General features: G+C 43.4%; 1 protein-coding gene and 1 non-coding gene across 3 annotated transcripts in view; one reads left to right on the forward strand and one right to left on the reverse strand.

Annotated features, from left to right (window-relative positions):
• The window catches only part of LOC128696184 (uncharacterized), a 34,111-nt gene that overhangs the window by 16,340 nt on the left and 1,337 nt on the right, over nt 1-16,434 (reverse strand). For both annotated transcript variants that reach the window (XM_070094889.1, XM_070094890.1), the window contains exons 2-5: nt 3,172-3,297; nt 2,487-2,986; nt 2,164-2,335; nt 1,850-2,011 (exon numbers count right to left, since the gene is read on the reverse strand). In XM_070094889.1, the coding sequence (XP_069950990.1) occupies nt 1,850-2,011; nt 2,164-2,335; nt 2,487-2,986; nt 3,172-3,289 (952 nt within the window). In that variant the 5' untranslated portion in view covers nt 3,290-3,297. The remainder of the gene's footprint in view (nt 1-1,849; nt 2,012-2,163; nt 2,336-2,486; nt 2,987-3,171; nt 3,298-16,434) is intronic.
• Nucleotides 9,819-9,890, forward strand: TRNAD-GUC (transfer RNA aspartic acid (anticodon GUC)). The gene has a single exon. It is a non-coding gene; the product is annotated as a tRNA-Asp (tRNA).

The following is a 16,434-nucleotide window of genomic DNA, read 5'->3' on the forward strand; positions in this document are numbered from 1 at the left end:
ACATAAGTGTCTACTTTGAGGATTGGGAGATCCTGGAGTTCCAGCTGTTCAAAAATGTCATTGCCACATGACTGGAAATTCTGTTGGACTATGGTATGGGGCAGAATGACAGTACCACTACAAGAATTGAGAGAAAGATGTTTTTCAATAGTGATAGGAGTAGTATCGATATTCGAAAGGAGAGAAAGATCATGAGCTTGGGTAGCATTCTGGACAGTGACGATGCGCGTACCGCTCTTGAGAGCGTGAAACGAAATATCTCTGCCAACATGACGCAGGAGCGCTTTGCCAATACTATGGTCAGAAAGGTAGGCAGAAGAAGAAGTTGGTCTTAAAGTAAAGAATTTAGTCCATTGTGTGGTCCGAAACTGCGCGTGGAGAAGGAGTGCTTGACGTGTCGGTCTTTTCCGAGTAGAATGGGAAGGTAACGAAGGAGCATCATCAGGAGATTGACGTTGGCGTTTAGGAGTAGGACCGGAGTTGGTCCGGCATGAAATGGGCGGGCGATTCGAAAATTGCCGTACCGTAGAGGGAGAAGCCGGAAGCATAGTCAAAGGAGAGCGGAGTTCAGACAAATCAAAGGAGTCAGTCGAAGCCCCGGTACCTGAAGCGGGTGAGGAAACTGCACCAGCAAGAGGTACAGGGGCATCAGGAGTGTCCGAAGAGTGGTCTAAACACAAGGCAGGGTCAGAATGGGGTGCGGTATCAAGAAGGGGCCCGGGGGTAGTGGTTTCATGGACTAGGGCTGCCATGGTTAGGTTACTCCTTTGCTTTTTGTTTTTAAGAAAAAAAAAAGAAAGAAAATAAAATAACAAAAAAAAAGAAAAGGGGGGAGCGGGGAGGAATAGTTCCCAGGAGGAATGAAAGGGCCGGAAATCTCCCTCCGCGCCCAAGAGGACCTCAACACCGCTAGTAGCGCAGATGCAGCATGGAACCCGTGCCATACCCTACCCTTCATGCCAGTAAACCAGCAATCCGGGATAGCAACCTCACATCTGCCGAGCTACCTCGGTGGACAAAAGAGAGGGCGGCCGGATATCCGCCACAAAGCATACCTCCTTTGGCCACCACCCCCGGAATCCGAAAGGTGGCTTCCAGAGATACACCCGTCGCCCAAAAGACACCCAAAGCTACTCCGGGATACCGGAGAGGGATCGGGACATCCCTAGGCAATCCAGATTCCACGGCAAACTATGCCACCGCCAAGAACCTCAACGGAATGGGAGGGACCCCGGTGTCCTTTCCCCTACCTAGGAACTAGCGCGCCTGTGGGAGAAATCCCGAAGGCCAAAAAGAGGAAGGGCAAAAAGGAGGGGTGAGGAGGAGGAGGAGGAATGGAAAAAGGGGAGGATGGGGAGGATGGGATAGGGGAGGGGAGAATGGGGGGTAATTAGGTTCGTTCTGAGGAAGAAGACCGACAGGGCTAATTCCCCAGACCAAGAGCCTCTTCACCACGCCAAGGAGCCCCCCTTGAAGAGGTATAAATGCACGAGCCTCTGCGTCACAACATTTACATCCCTGCAACCCTTCCCGAGATTTTCCAGTCTTATTAGATAGCCATAAGAATCTCCAATTTTCATCCACTTTATATTATACCTTTCATACCACTAATTTTTTAGCTTTTAAGTTTACCCAATTACCACATCGCTTACCTTAAACAGTACTCTTCTGTAGATTCGTTAAAAATTTATTTATATATCTGATAAAACTTATTAGCTTAGTCAAGTTCACAATATACTGTACCTTGCTTGTGATACTGTCTGCAGTACACCAAGGTACTATTTATTACAGATAAGGTTAAAATTAACTAACTACTGGTCTGAAACATTAAGCATTGCTGAACACTCACTGGAACCTTCCATGTGTACATCACTGCCTTCCTTATTCTTGGCTGGCACAAGGGTAAAGCTTAGAACCAATGCTGTAATGGCCAACGTGCACACTGCTGCCCACTCCAGGAAAAGACTTAACACGTATGCCTCCGTAATGTGGACATCACAAATAATATTACCTAGAATATAACAGTGCCTAATTTCTAACATGATCATGCTTAGAAAAATTCTCTTTATAATGACCAGGATACCAAAGTGCTTTATTTAAATTTATATACTGCATTTAGATGTTAATTTCAAACCCACAAAAATATGTAGTTAACATTCTTACGTATCGTATAGCCAGCTTCAGTCACTTCAGGCTTATGTAGAGCCAAGTGGGGGGCAGTTTTACCAATGTATCTGATGAGTCCAGTAGTCAAGACCGGCAGCATAACTAATATTAAGGAACCCAATGCTAGACCCAAGGCAAGGCCCAAGGGGCGGCTGGGACGCCATAGTGTCTGCAGAAAGATTAATGCATTAATCTAGTAACATGGTAATAGGCTAGGCTTCCCCCTGTCCTATTGAAAATAAAAAGATAAATCATTAGTCCTACAGATAGGACTTCACAAAAACTTTCCTTTAAAGTTACAAATTCGGAAAAATACTCACCCTTCGTGAAACAATTAATCTGAAAATGCCAGTAAGTGCAAGACTATAAGCAAAGGATGAAGTCTCCAGGTCTTGTATATCTGTATTCCATCTGCCATAGGAGTGTTCAGCAGTTTCTTGCGAGGATGGCTCCTTGGAGGGCTGAGAGGAGTAATTGCTTATCGCCTTCAAAATCAAATCTGAGTTTAAGCCAGGAAGAACATTAAAACCATTCTGCATTTCTTGTGTTGCCCTGGCCACACGAAGCAACTCTTCAGTTTCCTCCGCAACTACCTGGTCATTACGTATATCAATGTACTCTACTATAAACTCTTGCAAGCCTTCTCCATCGTCTGTTAATCCACTAAATTGTAAGTTATCATCCACTACATTGTCTTTATGTTGGTTTACCAAATCATGTCTGAAGGCCAAAAGGGTGAAGGGAGTCCAAATGACCACCAGGTAAATCAAATTAAGGCAGAGGATTGTGTTGAAGGAAATTAGTTCGTACACGCGAGACCCTGAAAAATAAAAAAAAGATTAAGATATTTACACAATAATTAAAGCAGACATGAATTATATCTTTCGGTTGCAGAGAACCTCACAGCCCCCTCTCCCCTTTGCCAGACTGGTCCCATTTATCTCATACGACCATCAGCCCCCTCCCCTGGCACTTCCCCCCACCGTCCCTGGGACAACACCTCACCTCTCGTATACTTGGGATAGGTAGAAATCCGCACAAGAGCTGCTACGTTGGCTACCAGAAGCATGAAGATTACCACCAGCCGCACTGAGGATATCACAAGAGGAACCACCCACTCCATCTTCACACCTGCAAACCAAGGTGTCACGCTTAGTCAAATACCAATTCTGAAAAATGAAACGATGGTACAACTGTATATGCCAAGTGCCACCTGATCAGTGTGTGATAGACTTTCAAGCCAGTCAGCAATAGCCTGACTGGTCATGCGGTCGCCAGAAAAGCCTAACCATTTTTCACTTATCTGGTGACCAATGGTTATAGCCCTGAACAATCTTCGCGTGGCGATTAGTTTTGCTTTATCTTTAAAAACCAAGTCACTAACGACTGATTGATAACTTTCGTCCAGACATTTTTTTTTAGATTTTAAGTCATCATCATCTTGCATAAAACCAAAGGAAATAAATGTTAAGGATTGTACACATTTGTCACTGACACAGCTTGAGCAACTTAAGTTGGCATATCTCTTCCCCCTAATTAGGCCTATATGCTTCGATTGGGACTGGAATATTACTTTGCTATTTTACTTTCATAAGTTTCTTTTCCTTTCTTATTCTTCTAAAGGAATATTTATGCCCGTTATTCATATTAGCTTTTTAATATCTGATTTAAGATGTTTTAACCTGCTTAACCAGTCAAGGTCATTACTGTGATCCAGATTAACCCATCTGGAAAACAGTTTGGGCAGCTTTTATGCTTTAAAAAAAGATTTAACCCAGTTCACAGGATAATCGGTCACATTACGCCAGTGTATTAATTGGAAACTTGCTAATTTGTGATTACTCTCAACTCATTAACCTCAAACTAAGTTCCTTGTTTGCAAGAACCAGGTCACGTATGCTATATCAAGTATGCTATATCTAGTCTAATTTGAGAGATTATACCAAGTTAAGACTCAATAAGTCAGTTTCAGTATTTAGCTGAAGTTAAATCGTCCAGCAAAACTAGATTATGTTTAATGTTCCCTGTCCAGGTAGGGGTCGATTACACCCAAGAGTTTGATCTCAAGGGACACTAAAAGCTAACCAAAGATGGCGTCCTCGTTTCACTTAATCTTTTTTAATGCAATAGGTTCAAGACTTTGTCACTGCAACTTTCCTCTTTTATCTTATCAGGAATTTTTAATGCCCCTTTTAAGTGGTATTCAGTGGGCATGTCTAAAGTTGAACCAAGCTTATTTTAATAAATACTTTCAGTACATTTAATTTGACCTTCCTAGTGCTGATATTAGTACAGGAGACCTTAAGTGAACTAGTCACTCCTGCCTATGCTTTGACCATTTTCTATGAATTTGTTAGCTATAGGATTAAAAAATTTCTCAAGAGGTATCAGCAATTTGTTTCATCCATAGTACTGCAAACCATTTATCCCTTCCCCCTCCCATCTTCAGTTTAATCTCTTGTTCAGCTCAGCAAGGACCCCGCGATAATTTGCTAACTACCCTGGCCCAGATTCATAATATACCAAGAGTCAAGTGACCCTAGTTCTTTGCAGTACTCTTCTAGCCAGGAATTTACAACAATTGCCCTAGACATCCATTCATCACCTACTCGACTATACGAGCCGGATTCCTCAGTGACCTAATTAAATTAATAGATATCCTGTACTTTACCAGCAGCTTTTCCCTTACTTTTATCAATACTTCCCCAGCACCGACTTCCATTTACCTTGCGTATTACCCAACCTAGAGACTCCAACACCAGCTCCAAGGACGCACACCCAGTTTCCTTTCCATAATTATGTTCATACATCTAATCCAAAAGTTGACAAAGAATATTCTCAACTTTAAGGGTACCTTTATCCTGCGACCACTTAAGTACACTAGTCCTGGAGAACTAACAAGTTTGCTCCTTTAACCTTCCTCAAAGTTTCCAATGGAATTAAAGATTTCCATTTTAGAGACTTTCCGGGACACTAATTGGAACTTTTCGCTCATTTAGAGAAGCCAATACAAGCTTAAACAGGGCGAAAAGTAGTGCCAATAAAACTTTTCCCAATACTCTTGGCAGTACGCAATTTAGTCATGAAAATTTTAAGATTTCTACTTCAACTGACCACTTAAATCATGTGAAACATGAAAGAGCCAGATATGTAAAGAGAATGAATACCTAGCCTCTAGGAAGCTCAAAGCAGTACAATACATGCGATCTAATTACAAATGTTGCAGAAATTTAACATGCTAAGTGGAGCTAGTCAGCCTTCTGGCATTTGTTCTTAACGAAATGGAATACATTGGCCAGCGTTAAGACAATTTAAACTTAGCGACCGCAGTTGTGTGGTAATCAAACGTTCACTTTGTAGATTTTAAACTTATCAAAGTGGTATGTAACCTCTAGACAAGCCTAGGATACTTTAATCCCTAATGTAAGTATACACTTTACTTTAGGAGTGCAGGCACTTGCTTTCAGAGCATCAGCGTTAATATGGTCATTCTGAAAATATAAAAAGTTATCACTTTATATAAAACTTATTACATGCATACTTAAATTAACACTCCCCACTAACGTTCATATTTATCTGGAAGTGTTAAACCCCACAGGGGGTAATACAGCGCCTGCTGAACGAGTAAGCCAAGTACAGCTTGTGTCTGATAAGATCCTTTCATACACCTGGAAGGGGAAATGCACCAAGGAAAACCATTATCCAGATGCTCATCTTGCCAAAATAACCCTGGAGGGTTCTTTACGAGTCCTTGGTAGCAACTCAAGAGGGTTAATCTACGATAACTAACCAACCAGGGCAGCTTATTTCCGTTGACGATTAGTAAGTACTCCCGAGGACGTGACCCATGAATACCTAGGTATACATTTGCCGCTATATGAATAACTAGTATAATTAACACTTGTCAATGCTCAATAACCTATTAATTGATCGGTAAATTTCCGATCACCTTCTGGGGTGTGTTAGTAGAGCTACAAATTAAGTCTTTCTACCCAGAACTAAACTTTCGGCTGTAAACAGACCACCACCGAGCCACGAGGTACACAAGTATAAAGAACAGGATTTCAAGATGAGTGAACGCTTACATCATGCTTACATCATGCTTACATCATGCTTGCAACAAGCAGTATAACGGCTGTTAGCGCCCCCAGCCTTTATGACTTAAGCAGAACATAAGTTAAAGCATTAAGAGGAAAACATGGGCAATACTAGCAATCTTTAGTGATTGAACTTTTGGCCTGCACTGCAGGCTTCGCCAGTTATTACATATAGCACTGGATGAAGGCTAAGACCAAGGGGTGAGGTAGTTTATACATTAAGTTCATTTGTTAATTAAGACAAGTCATTACAGACTAGATAAGCATCTTAATGTTGAATTTGCAAAACATTGTACACATCGCACCGCTACCTCAGCGAGTGCATCTTTCAGTGTGATAGGAAGAGAGTGTAGATATTTTATAAATTTTTATAGTTATACGTGATAGTAATAACCATCTTAGTACAGATTTCAGTTGGCAGAGGCGCACTAAAAACCCGCGACGTGCCACTCGTTTTGAGGCACAAATTAACAGCAACACGAACAAGTTAATCGACAAAATATAGGCAGAGTAATGAACACGGCCTAAGAGCACTGCAGTAGGCCTACTAGTCCAAACTATACATAGCCTACTTCAGTAAGCTGTTGAGTCCAGTTACCTGCTACTGGACCTCACTTCAGGTTTTTTTTTTTTTTTTTTTTTTTATAGCCAAGATTCTCATCTTTTCGATATTGGAAACAAGTTACCTTGTCTGACTTTCTTGGGTTATCCTAGGTAATCTACACTTCCTATGTATGATAATTTATGTAACCGTGTACCTGTACACGAATAAAATTATCAACGTGTATAAACCCTCAGTTTTTCCTAGCAGTTTTTATTTATTTATTTATAAATTTTAGCATACATACAGAGGTACAAAAAAATACAGGTAAGAGCAGCATGCCAAAGCCACTTATATGCATAGCATTACGGGCTGGCTTAATAAGATTAACTAAGCAATGATGAAATCAGTGATAAGACATTATTGTAAACAGATAACTATAAAATACAAATGAGTATTACAAAGACAGGTCATATGGTTGCATGCATTGCTGTTCATTCAGTAGAATGGAGTATTCTGTTAGGTAGTGTATTTAAAAAAAATAAAGTTAGGTTTAACATTTGTGTGATATAATTGTGAGTAACATTTAGGATATACAATTTATATGGTTCAGTTATTCAGTATTTATTTGGTTTTGAGTGAGTAAGTGAACTTTGAGAAGAGACTTGAATTTATGAACAGGTAGTGTTTCTTTTATATTTACAGGTAATTAATTCCAGATTTTAGGGCCTTTTATGTGCATTGAGTTTTTGCATAGCGTGAGATGGACACGAGGAACATCAAAGAGTGATCTGTGCCTTGTGTTATGGTCATGTGTTCTGTTGAGGTTGGCAAGGAGATGTTTGAGGGGAGGGTTAATATCAGAGTTAAGTGTTCTATGTATGTAATAAGTGCAATAATAAGTATGGATGTTTTGTATGGTGAGTAGGTTGAGTGTTTTGAATATTGGTGGAGTGTGCTGCCTGTAGTGAGAATTTATCATCATTCTAACTGCAGCCTTTTGTTGGGTAATTAGTGGTCTGAGATGGTTAGTTGTTGTTGAGCCCCATGCACAAATTCCATAGGTGAGATAGGGGTAAATAAGAGTGATAAAGGGCCAGGAGGGCTGACTGTGGAACATAGTACCGTATCTTCGATAGTATGCCTACAGTCTTGGAAATCCTTAGAAATTTGTTGTATATGTGTATGAAATTTGAGTATTATCGAGGTGGATTCCTAAGAATTTTCCCTCTGTTAGCTTTGTGATAGGTGATCCGTTTATCGTTATGTTAAGAGGTACATCTGTAGCTCTGCTACCAAACTGAATGAAGTAGGTTTTGTCAATGTTTAATGTAAGTTTGTTAGTCCTCATCCAGGTATATATTTTCTGTAATTCGGTGTTTACAGTATTGGCTAGCGTGACTGGGCTTGGGTGAGAGAAGACGTATGTGGTGTCATCTGCAAAAAGTGTGGGTTTGAGTAATTGCGAAGCATTTGGTAGGTCATTTATGTATAGGAGAAAGAAGAGGGCCAAGGACACTTCCCTGTGGGACACCAACTGTAATTGGTTGTGCGGAAGAGCTTGCCCCATTTGCGTACACATATTTGCTTCTGTTGCTGAGGTAAGACTTGAGGTAGTTGAGGGAGTGCCCTCTTATACCATAGTGTGACAATTTTACGTGGAGCAAGTCATGGTCAACTGTATCAAAAGCTTTACGTAAGTCAATGAAGATCCCCAGTGGGACTTCTTTTTTCTCTATTGCAGTGTATATATGTTCTAGCATGTGTATAATAGCATCATTAGTATTTTTATTAGGCCTGAATCCAAATTGGCAGGGGTTGAGAATGTTATGGGAGATGAGGTAGGAGTAGATTCGTTTATGAATTAATTTTTCGAAGATTTTTGAGAGAGGGTGTAAATTGGATATTGGTCTATAGTTATTCAACTCTGTTTGGTCTCCTCCTTTATGGATCAGGGTGACCCTTGCTATTTTGAGAACTGTAGGGAAGATGGAGGATTCAATGGATTTGTTAAAGAGTGTTGCAATGATTGGTGACAGTACTTGTGACGCTTTTTTGTATATAAAGGGTGGTAAGGTATTTAAATCTCATGCCTTGTTTTTCAGTGCGTTGATAATAAGGGAGACTTCGTATGGGTTAGTCGGAGCTAGGAACAGTGTGTTCGGGTAGTTGCCAGTGAGGTAGTCATTTGGTGGGGTATCTGAGCTTGGGATATTATTGGCAAGGTTTTGGCCTATAGTGGAGAAGAAATCATAGAGTGTTTGCTGTTTCTGTTGGTGGGAGTTGGGGTTCATCTGATTTTGCTAATTTTATTTCGCTATGTCGTGATATCTTTTTTGTTCCCAGAATTTCTGATAGGGTCTTTCAGGTCTTTTTTATATCACCTCGTAAGTTGGATAATCTGTTCTCGTAATACAATTTTTTTGCCCTTCTTATCAGGCTGGTTAGGATTGACGAGTAACGTTTTGTTTGGTCTCTGGTTATGTGACCCATTCTGTACTGTTTGTACTGTACTGTTGTTCATGACTTCCTAAGCAAGTTCTCCAATACATTTTAAGAGCAAAATTATAACCAGGGAAAACTTACCAATGCTATTTCGGGATGTAAAAAAAAAACCTGAGAAAGTAGTCTTACTACGCAATTATAATTATCATGGGGGAGCGCTAAACCCGTAGGATTATACAGCACATGTGGGGGGAGGGGTTGGAAGGTATTCGGGCTCAATTCAGGGAACCTGACCATAGATCCGATTTCCTAGATCAAGAGCCCCTCACCAGCGTCAAGGAACCTCCCTCAAGGTGCCTTACTACGCAAGCTTAATTATAGTTTGCAAAACTAAACTAGGACCTCAGCCACATTCTAAATGTATTTTTTCCTGGCATCATTATGTCCCATAACAGTATTAGCAATTTACACATTTATCAATTATTTTCTATACCTAACAAGAGTAATATACACAAAAAATTTGTACCTGGGTAACTTAAAGTTCATCTGCTTCACCTTCACGGCCACATTCCTCGGTAGTATAGTGGTAAGTATCCCCGCCTGTCACGCGGGAGACCGGGGTTCGATTCCCCGCCGGGGAGGTATTTATTTATTTATTTATTTATTTATTTATTTATTTATTGTCTTTGCAAACAGTACATTGAGATTGTGTATATACAATAGTGGGTTGCAATGCAAAAAAGCCTATTATGCCTAGGTATTATGGGCCAACTTAACATTATTGGCTTACATTCTACTTAATACTAAGGAGTAGTATATCATAGTTGTACAGTAGGAAAGTAATTATTTCATAGTTGTACAGTATTATTATTATTATAATCAAAAAGAAGCGCTAAGCCACAAGGGCTATACAGCGCTGCAGGGTAGGGAAGGAAGCAAGGGAATTGGATGGCAGGAGGGAGGGGGGATGATCAGCAGGTTACAGAAAACAGCGGGGCAGGGGATAGTACGGGGGTAGAGGGTAGCAAGAGATACAAGTAGAAAGGGCTGAAAGTATCAGAATTTGTGAAGTAAGTCAGTCGTTGTCAAAAAGTCAATAAGAGAGTCCGGATGAAAGGTGGGTCCATCAGCGAGAAGGGAAGGTAAAGAGAGAGCAGCGGGGCGAAGACGACGACAGAGGTAAATTCTGCGTGCTCGTTGATAAAGTGGGCAGTCCAACAGAATGTGGCTGACTGATAATGGAGCTTGGCAATTCTCACAGATAGGAGCAAGACGCCTCTCCATGAGATATCCATGAGTAAGACGAGTATGGCCAATGCGAAGACGGGAGAGAGTAGTCTCCCAACCTCGACACTGGTGATAAGAAGACGGCCAGTAACCTATACTCGGTTTAATAGACTGAAGTTTGTTGCCGAGCATAGTAGACCAACGTTGTTGCCAACGGGTGTGAAGGTGGGAAGATATTACAGCAAAATAGTCCGTACATGGAATACCTCTGTAAGAAACTGGTAGGTCATGTACTGCTGACCGCGCAGCAGTGTCTGCCTGTTCATTGCCCTGTACGTCAACATGACCAGGGACCCAACAAAAAACAATATCTTTATGCTTAGTAAAGATGCGGCGTAGCCAAAGTTGGATACGGAGGACTAAGGGGTGAGGTGTATCAAATTTTTGTATAGCCTGTAAAGCACTAAGGGAGTCTGAGACAACCACAAATGATGACACAGGCATAGATGCAATACGGATAAGTGCTGTAAGGATGGCATATAATTCAGCAGTAAAAATACTAGCTGAAGATAGTAAATGCCCTTGTACGACGCTGTCCGGAAACACTGCTGCGAATCCTACGCCGTCAGAAGACTTAGAGCCATCTGTGTACACAGCAATGGCATGAGAATGAGAGTGAAAGTGGTCAAGAAAAAGAGAGCGGGAAGCGACCGTAGACAGTTGGGCTTTCGAGCAAGGGAGGGAGAAAGAACAGACTCGAACAGCTGGGACCTCCCAGGGGGGTAGGGAAAAGTGAGATGCTACATGTACATAGAAAGGTGGTAGTTGAAGAGAAGACAAGAGCGAATGAAGGCGAAGAGAGAAGGGACGGAGTAAGCAGGGGCGGCGAACAAATAAAGAATGTCTACTAATATCAGTGACCATTCTATAAATGGAAGGATTGCGGAGATCATGAGAGCGTACATAGTAGCGCAGGCAATGGGCATCACGGCGATCGGATAAGGATGGAACGTTCGCTTCTGCATAGAGGCTTTCGACAGGGGAAGAGCGAAAAGCACCAAGGCATAAACGTAATCCTTGGTGATGAATGGGGTTAAGGCTAGAGAGAGTAGCAGGAGATGCCGCTGAATAGATCTGGTCACCATAATCAAGTTTCGATAAAATAAGGGTGGAATGTAGGTGAAGGAGGGTTCGACGATCAGCTCCCCACGAAAGATGAGCAAGGGTTTTAAGAAGGTTCAGCCGGCTGTGACAAGTTGCCTTCAGAGAGGTAATGTGAGGTTTCCAGGATAACCTACGATCAAAGAGGAGGCCCAGAAACTTGACTGTATCACGTTCAGGGATACGTGAGCCATAGAGGTACAAAGGATGATCAGAGATGACAGAGCGTCTAGTGAAAGTGATTTGGTGGGTTTTAGTGCTGGAAAATTTAAACCCATGTGTGGTGGCCCAATTGGAAACACGGTCGACTGCATGCTGGAGAGAAACTGTAAGGAGGTGACAGTCAGCGCCTGCACAGGCAATAGCAAAGTCATCAACATAGAGTGATGACCAAATATTTGATGGAAGACTAGAGGCCAAATCATTAATAGCAAGGAGAAAAAGTGTTGTGCTCAGAACACATCCCTGGGGGACACCTTCAGCTTGGACAAAGTCCGGGGAGAGCACATTATTAACCCGAACACGGAAATGCCTGTCAGTTAAAAAGTTCTTAAGGAAGGATGGTAGATTGCCTCGAAGGCCTAAGGAGTGGGCTTGGGCTAAAATATTATACCTCCAAGTTGTGTCATATGCCTTCTCAAGGTCAAAAAATATGGCAATAACTGAGTGGTTATTCGCAAAGGCATTACGAACATACGTATCCAAGCGCAGTAAGGGGTCTATGGTAGAACGTCCCTTACGAAAGCCATATTGACGAGTGGAGAGACTGTTGTGTGTCTCTAAATACCACACTAAACGTCTATTTACTAGACGTTCCATTACTTTGCAAACTGCACTGGTAAGAGCAATGGGACGATAGTGGGAGGTTTCATGTCCCGTAGTGCCTGGTTTGCGGAAAGGGAGAACAATGGCGGATTTCCACAGCTGTGGAAGAACTCCTTGTGACCAAATAAGATTGTAAAGGTGTAATAGGACTGCAAGGGCTGACTGATGTAAATGTTGTAGCATACGAATATGAATGTCGTCGGGCCCAGCTGCCGATGATCGACAAGCTGAGAGTGTTGCCTCCAGTTCTTGAAGTGTAAAAGGCACATTATACTGTTCTTCTCTGAGAGAAGAAAAGTCCAAGGGTGCTAACTCTCTGGCAGACTTTGAGGAAAGAAATGAGGGGCATAGATGGAGTCCCTGAGAAATACGGACCAGATGATTGCCAATTTCATTGGCAACATCTAGTGGGTTTGCTATATCAACACCGGCAACCCGCAGAACAGGAGCCGGGTCAGGAGAATATTTACCACTCAGTTTTCGTACTTTTTTCCAGACTGCACTCATAGAGGAAGCAGAGGTGATGGTGGAGACATAATCTCGCCAGCAAGTGCGTTTAGCGTCACGGATGACACGGCGAGCGATCGCACGCTTCTGTTTAAAATCAAGGAGTCGCTCTGTGGTTCTATTGTACCGGTACCTGCCCCATGCAGCGCGTTTCAAACGTACTGCACGAGCACAAGCAGGAGACCACCAAGGCACGCATTTCTGAGAATGCCTGCTCGAAGTTTGGGGTATAGAATGAGAAGCTGCGGTGAAAACGGAGGACGAGAAGAGGTGTAAAAGCTCATCGATGGAGGACGAAGAAGGAACCTCTTTAAAAACAGTCAGGTGTGAGTAAAGGTTCCAATTTGCCCGATTAAATTGCCAGCGTGGGGTGCGAAGAGGTGGCGAATATGAAGGGGAAGTAAGAATGATTGGGAAATGATCACTGTCATGTAAGTCCGGGAGAACAGACCAAGTAAAGTCTAATGCGGCGGAGGAAGAGCAAACTGAGAGATCGATGCAAGAGAGAGTATGAGTCCGAGGATCAAAATGGGTGTGAGTACCTGTATTTAAAACATGGAGGGGGTGGGTGGCAAGAAAAGCCTCTAACTGAATTCCACGGGAATCACAGTGAGACCCTCCCCAGAGGAAATGGTGGGCATTAAAATCACCAAGTAACAGAATCGGTGGCGGTAATGACGAAACAAGGAAGGCAAAATCCGGAATAGATAATGCCCGAGAAGGAGAGAGATATAAAGAACAGAGCGTATACCACCTATGTAAGTGGATACGGGCTGCTGTGTAATGCAGCGAAGTATGAACAAATAGCTGATGGTACGGAATATCAGTGCGGAGAAGAAGGGCACTTTCATTAAAGGTCCCATCAGGAAAAGGATCTGAAGAATACAATAAATTATAGCCTGAGATGTGAGAAATAACAGCAGAGTGTAATTTTGGTTCCTGTAAGCAAACACCAACAGGGGCAAACTGGGAGAGTAACATCTGAAGCTCACCCCGATTACCCCTGAGGCCGCGTATATTCCACTGTAAAAAGGCCATGATTGGCAATGATAAAGATACTTGAAATCCGCAGGTAAGGGTTCCTACGGACTAGAAGGGTTAGAAAAGTCCACATGCGGAGGCAGTGGAAAATGTTCAAGCAGCGAAGGAACGGTGCGCTGTGAAGAAAGGAGTTGCGCAGATGGAGCAGAGGAGAGAGGAAGAGCGGAAGGTGGATCAGTGTCCATTGATGGTTTGGTCTCTGCAATATATTCAGAGATTGCTTCAAGTGTTTCGGAATTCAGAGATGTCGTATGGGAGACAATATTGGGAATGGTAGGGGGAGGATGAGTAAAGATTGGAACTGTATTGGACTGTACCAAGGTAGGGGGGGGCGAAAGGGTGGAGGGAACTGGAGAAGCGTGGCAGGGGACAGAAGAGACAGGAACCTGGGAGGTGGCAGAAGAGGAAGAAACTTGGGAGGGAACAGGGGAGGAAGGTACATTACGAGGAGGAGGGTGAACCTCTGCACTTGTAACTGAGCCAGTGAGAGGGGAAGAACTAGGGACAGAGACAGGGAGGGTAAAATGAGGAGGTGGAAGATGGGTAGGAGGTGTTACCGGACCTTTTTTTGACTTTTGAGAAGTAGAGGGACGATTGGGAAGAGGTGTCGTACGAGGTCTCGTCGATACTGAGGCTTGTAAGAGAGAACTCGAAGAAGCGAGATTAGACTGAGGCGTTGAAGTAGGGACGTCTGAGCCGAGGACAGCAAAAGGATTAGATACAGGAGTGATTATGGGAGAGGTAACCACAGAGGTGGGTGTAGAAGATGGGATACCAGAAATGGGGGGACGTTTTGAAACACGGGAATAAGAAACACGTGGGAGTCTCCCTTGGAGGCGGAGATGAGAAACTGCCATGGCATAAGGGAGACCTTCTGTCTCTTTGAGGTAACGGATTTCCCGCTCGTTTAAATAGACCTGACAACGGCGAGAGTACGAAGGGTGAGCCTCATGACAGTTAAGGCAAGAGGGAGATCGATTGCAAGACGTATTAGAATGGTCATCGGCACCACAGACTGGGCATTCGGCGATAGATCTGCAATATTTCGCTGGATGGCCAAATCGCCAGCAATTTCTACACTGTTGTGGTGTAGGGATCACCTTTCGAACTTGTAACCGATGTCCTGCTATATAAACGGAGGATGGGAGTTCTCGGCTGTCAAAAGTTAAACGAGCCACATTGCTAGGGTATCGTCTCCGCCCACGGGCAGGAAGAACGTAAGTGTCTACCTTGAGGATTGGGAGATCTTGGAGTTCCAGCTGTTCTAGAATGTCGGTGCCACATGTCTGGAAATTTTGTTGAACTATGGTATGGGGCAGAATAACGGTACCACTACAAGAATTGAGGGAATGATGTTTTTCAAGGGTGACAGGAACAGTATCTATATGGGTAAGACGAGAGAGCTCACGAGCCTGGGTAGCATTCTGTACGGTAATGATGCGCGTACCGCTCTTAAGAGCATGAAAAGAAATATCTTTACCAACATGGCGTAGGAGTGCCTTGCCAATACTATGGTCAGAAAGATAGGCAGTAGAGGAAGTTGGTCGTAAAGTGAAGAATTTAGTCCACTGTTCAGTCTGAAACTGAGCGTGGAAAGGTAGTGAAGGACGTGTCGATCGTTTCTGAGAAGAACGAGAAGGTGAAGGTGGAGAAGTATCATCAGCAGGTAATTGTCGTTGACGTTTAGGCGTGGGACCAGAGTTGGTCCGACGTGGAACGGGTCGGCGATTTGAAAATTGCCGCACCGTAGAGGGAGAGGCCGGAAGCATAGTCAGAGGAGAGCGAAGGTCTGATAAATCGAAGGAGTCAGTCGAGGCCTCAGTACCTGAAGCGGGTGAGGAAACAGCACCGGCAATAGGTACAGAGGCATGAGGAATGTCTGAAGAGTGGTCCAAAGACGAGGCGGGGTCAGAACGGGGTGCGGTATCAAGAAGGGGCCCGGGGGTACCAGGTTCATGGACTAGGGCTGCCATGGTTAGGTTACTTCTTTCTTTTTGTTTTTAAGAAAAAAAAAGAAAGAAGAAAAGAAAATAAAAATAAAAAAAAGAAAAAAAAAGGGGGGACCGGGGAGGGATAGTTCCTAGGAGGGATGAAAGGGCCAGAAATCTCCCTCCGCGCCCAAGAGGACTCGACACCGCTAGTAGCGCAGATGCAGCATGGAACCCGTGCCATACCCTACCCTTCATGCCAGTAAACCAGCAATCTGGGATAGCAACCTCACATCTGCCGAGCTACCTCGGTGGACAAAAGAGAGGGCGGCCGGATATCCGCCACAAAGCATACCTCCTTCAGCCACCACCCCCGGAATCCGAAAGGTGGCTTCCAGAGCTACACCCGTCGCCCAAAAGACACCCAAAGCTACTCCGGGATACCGGAGAGGGATCGGGACATCCCTAGGCAATCCAGATTCCACGGCAAACTACG

This window comes from Cherax quadricarinatus, chromosome 48, assembly GCF_038502225.1.
Source record: "Cherax quadricarinatus isolate ZL_2023a chromosome 48, ASM3850222v1, whole genome shotgun sequence".
Taxonomy (NCBI): domain Eukaryota; kingdom Metazoa; phylum Arthropoda; class Malacostraca; order Decapoda; family Parastacidae; genus Cherax; species Cherax quadricarinatus.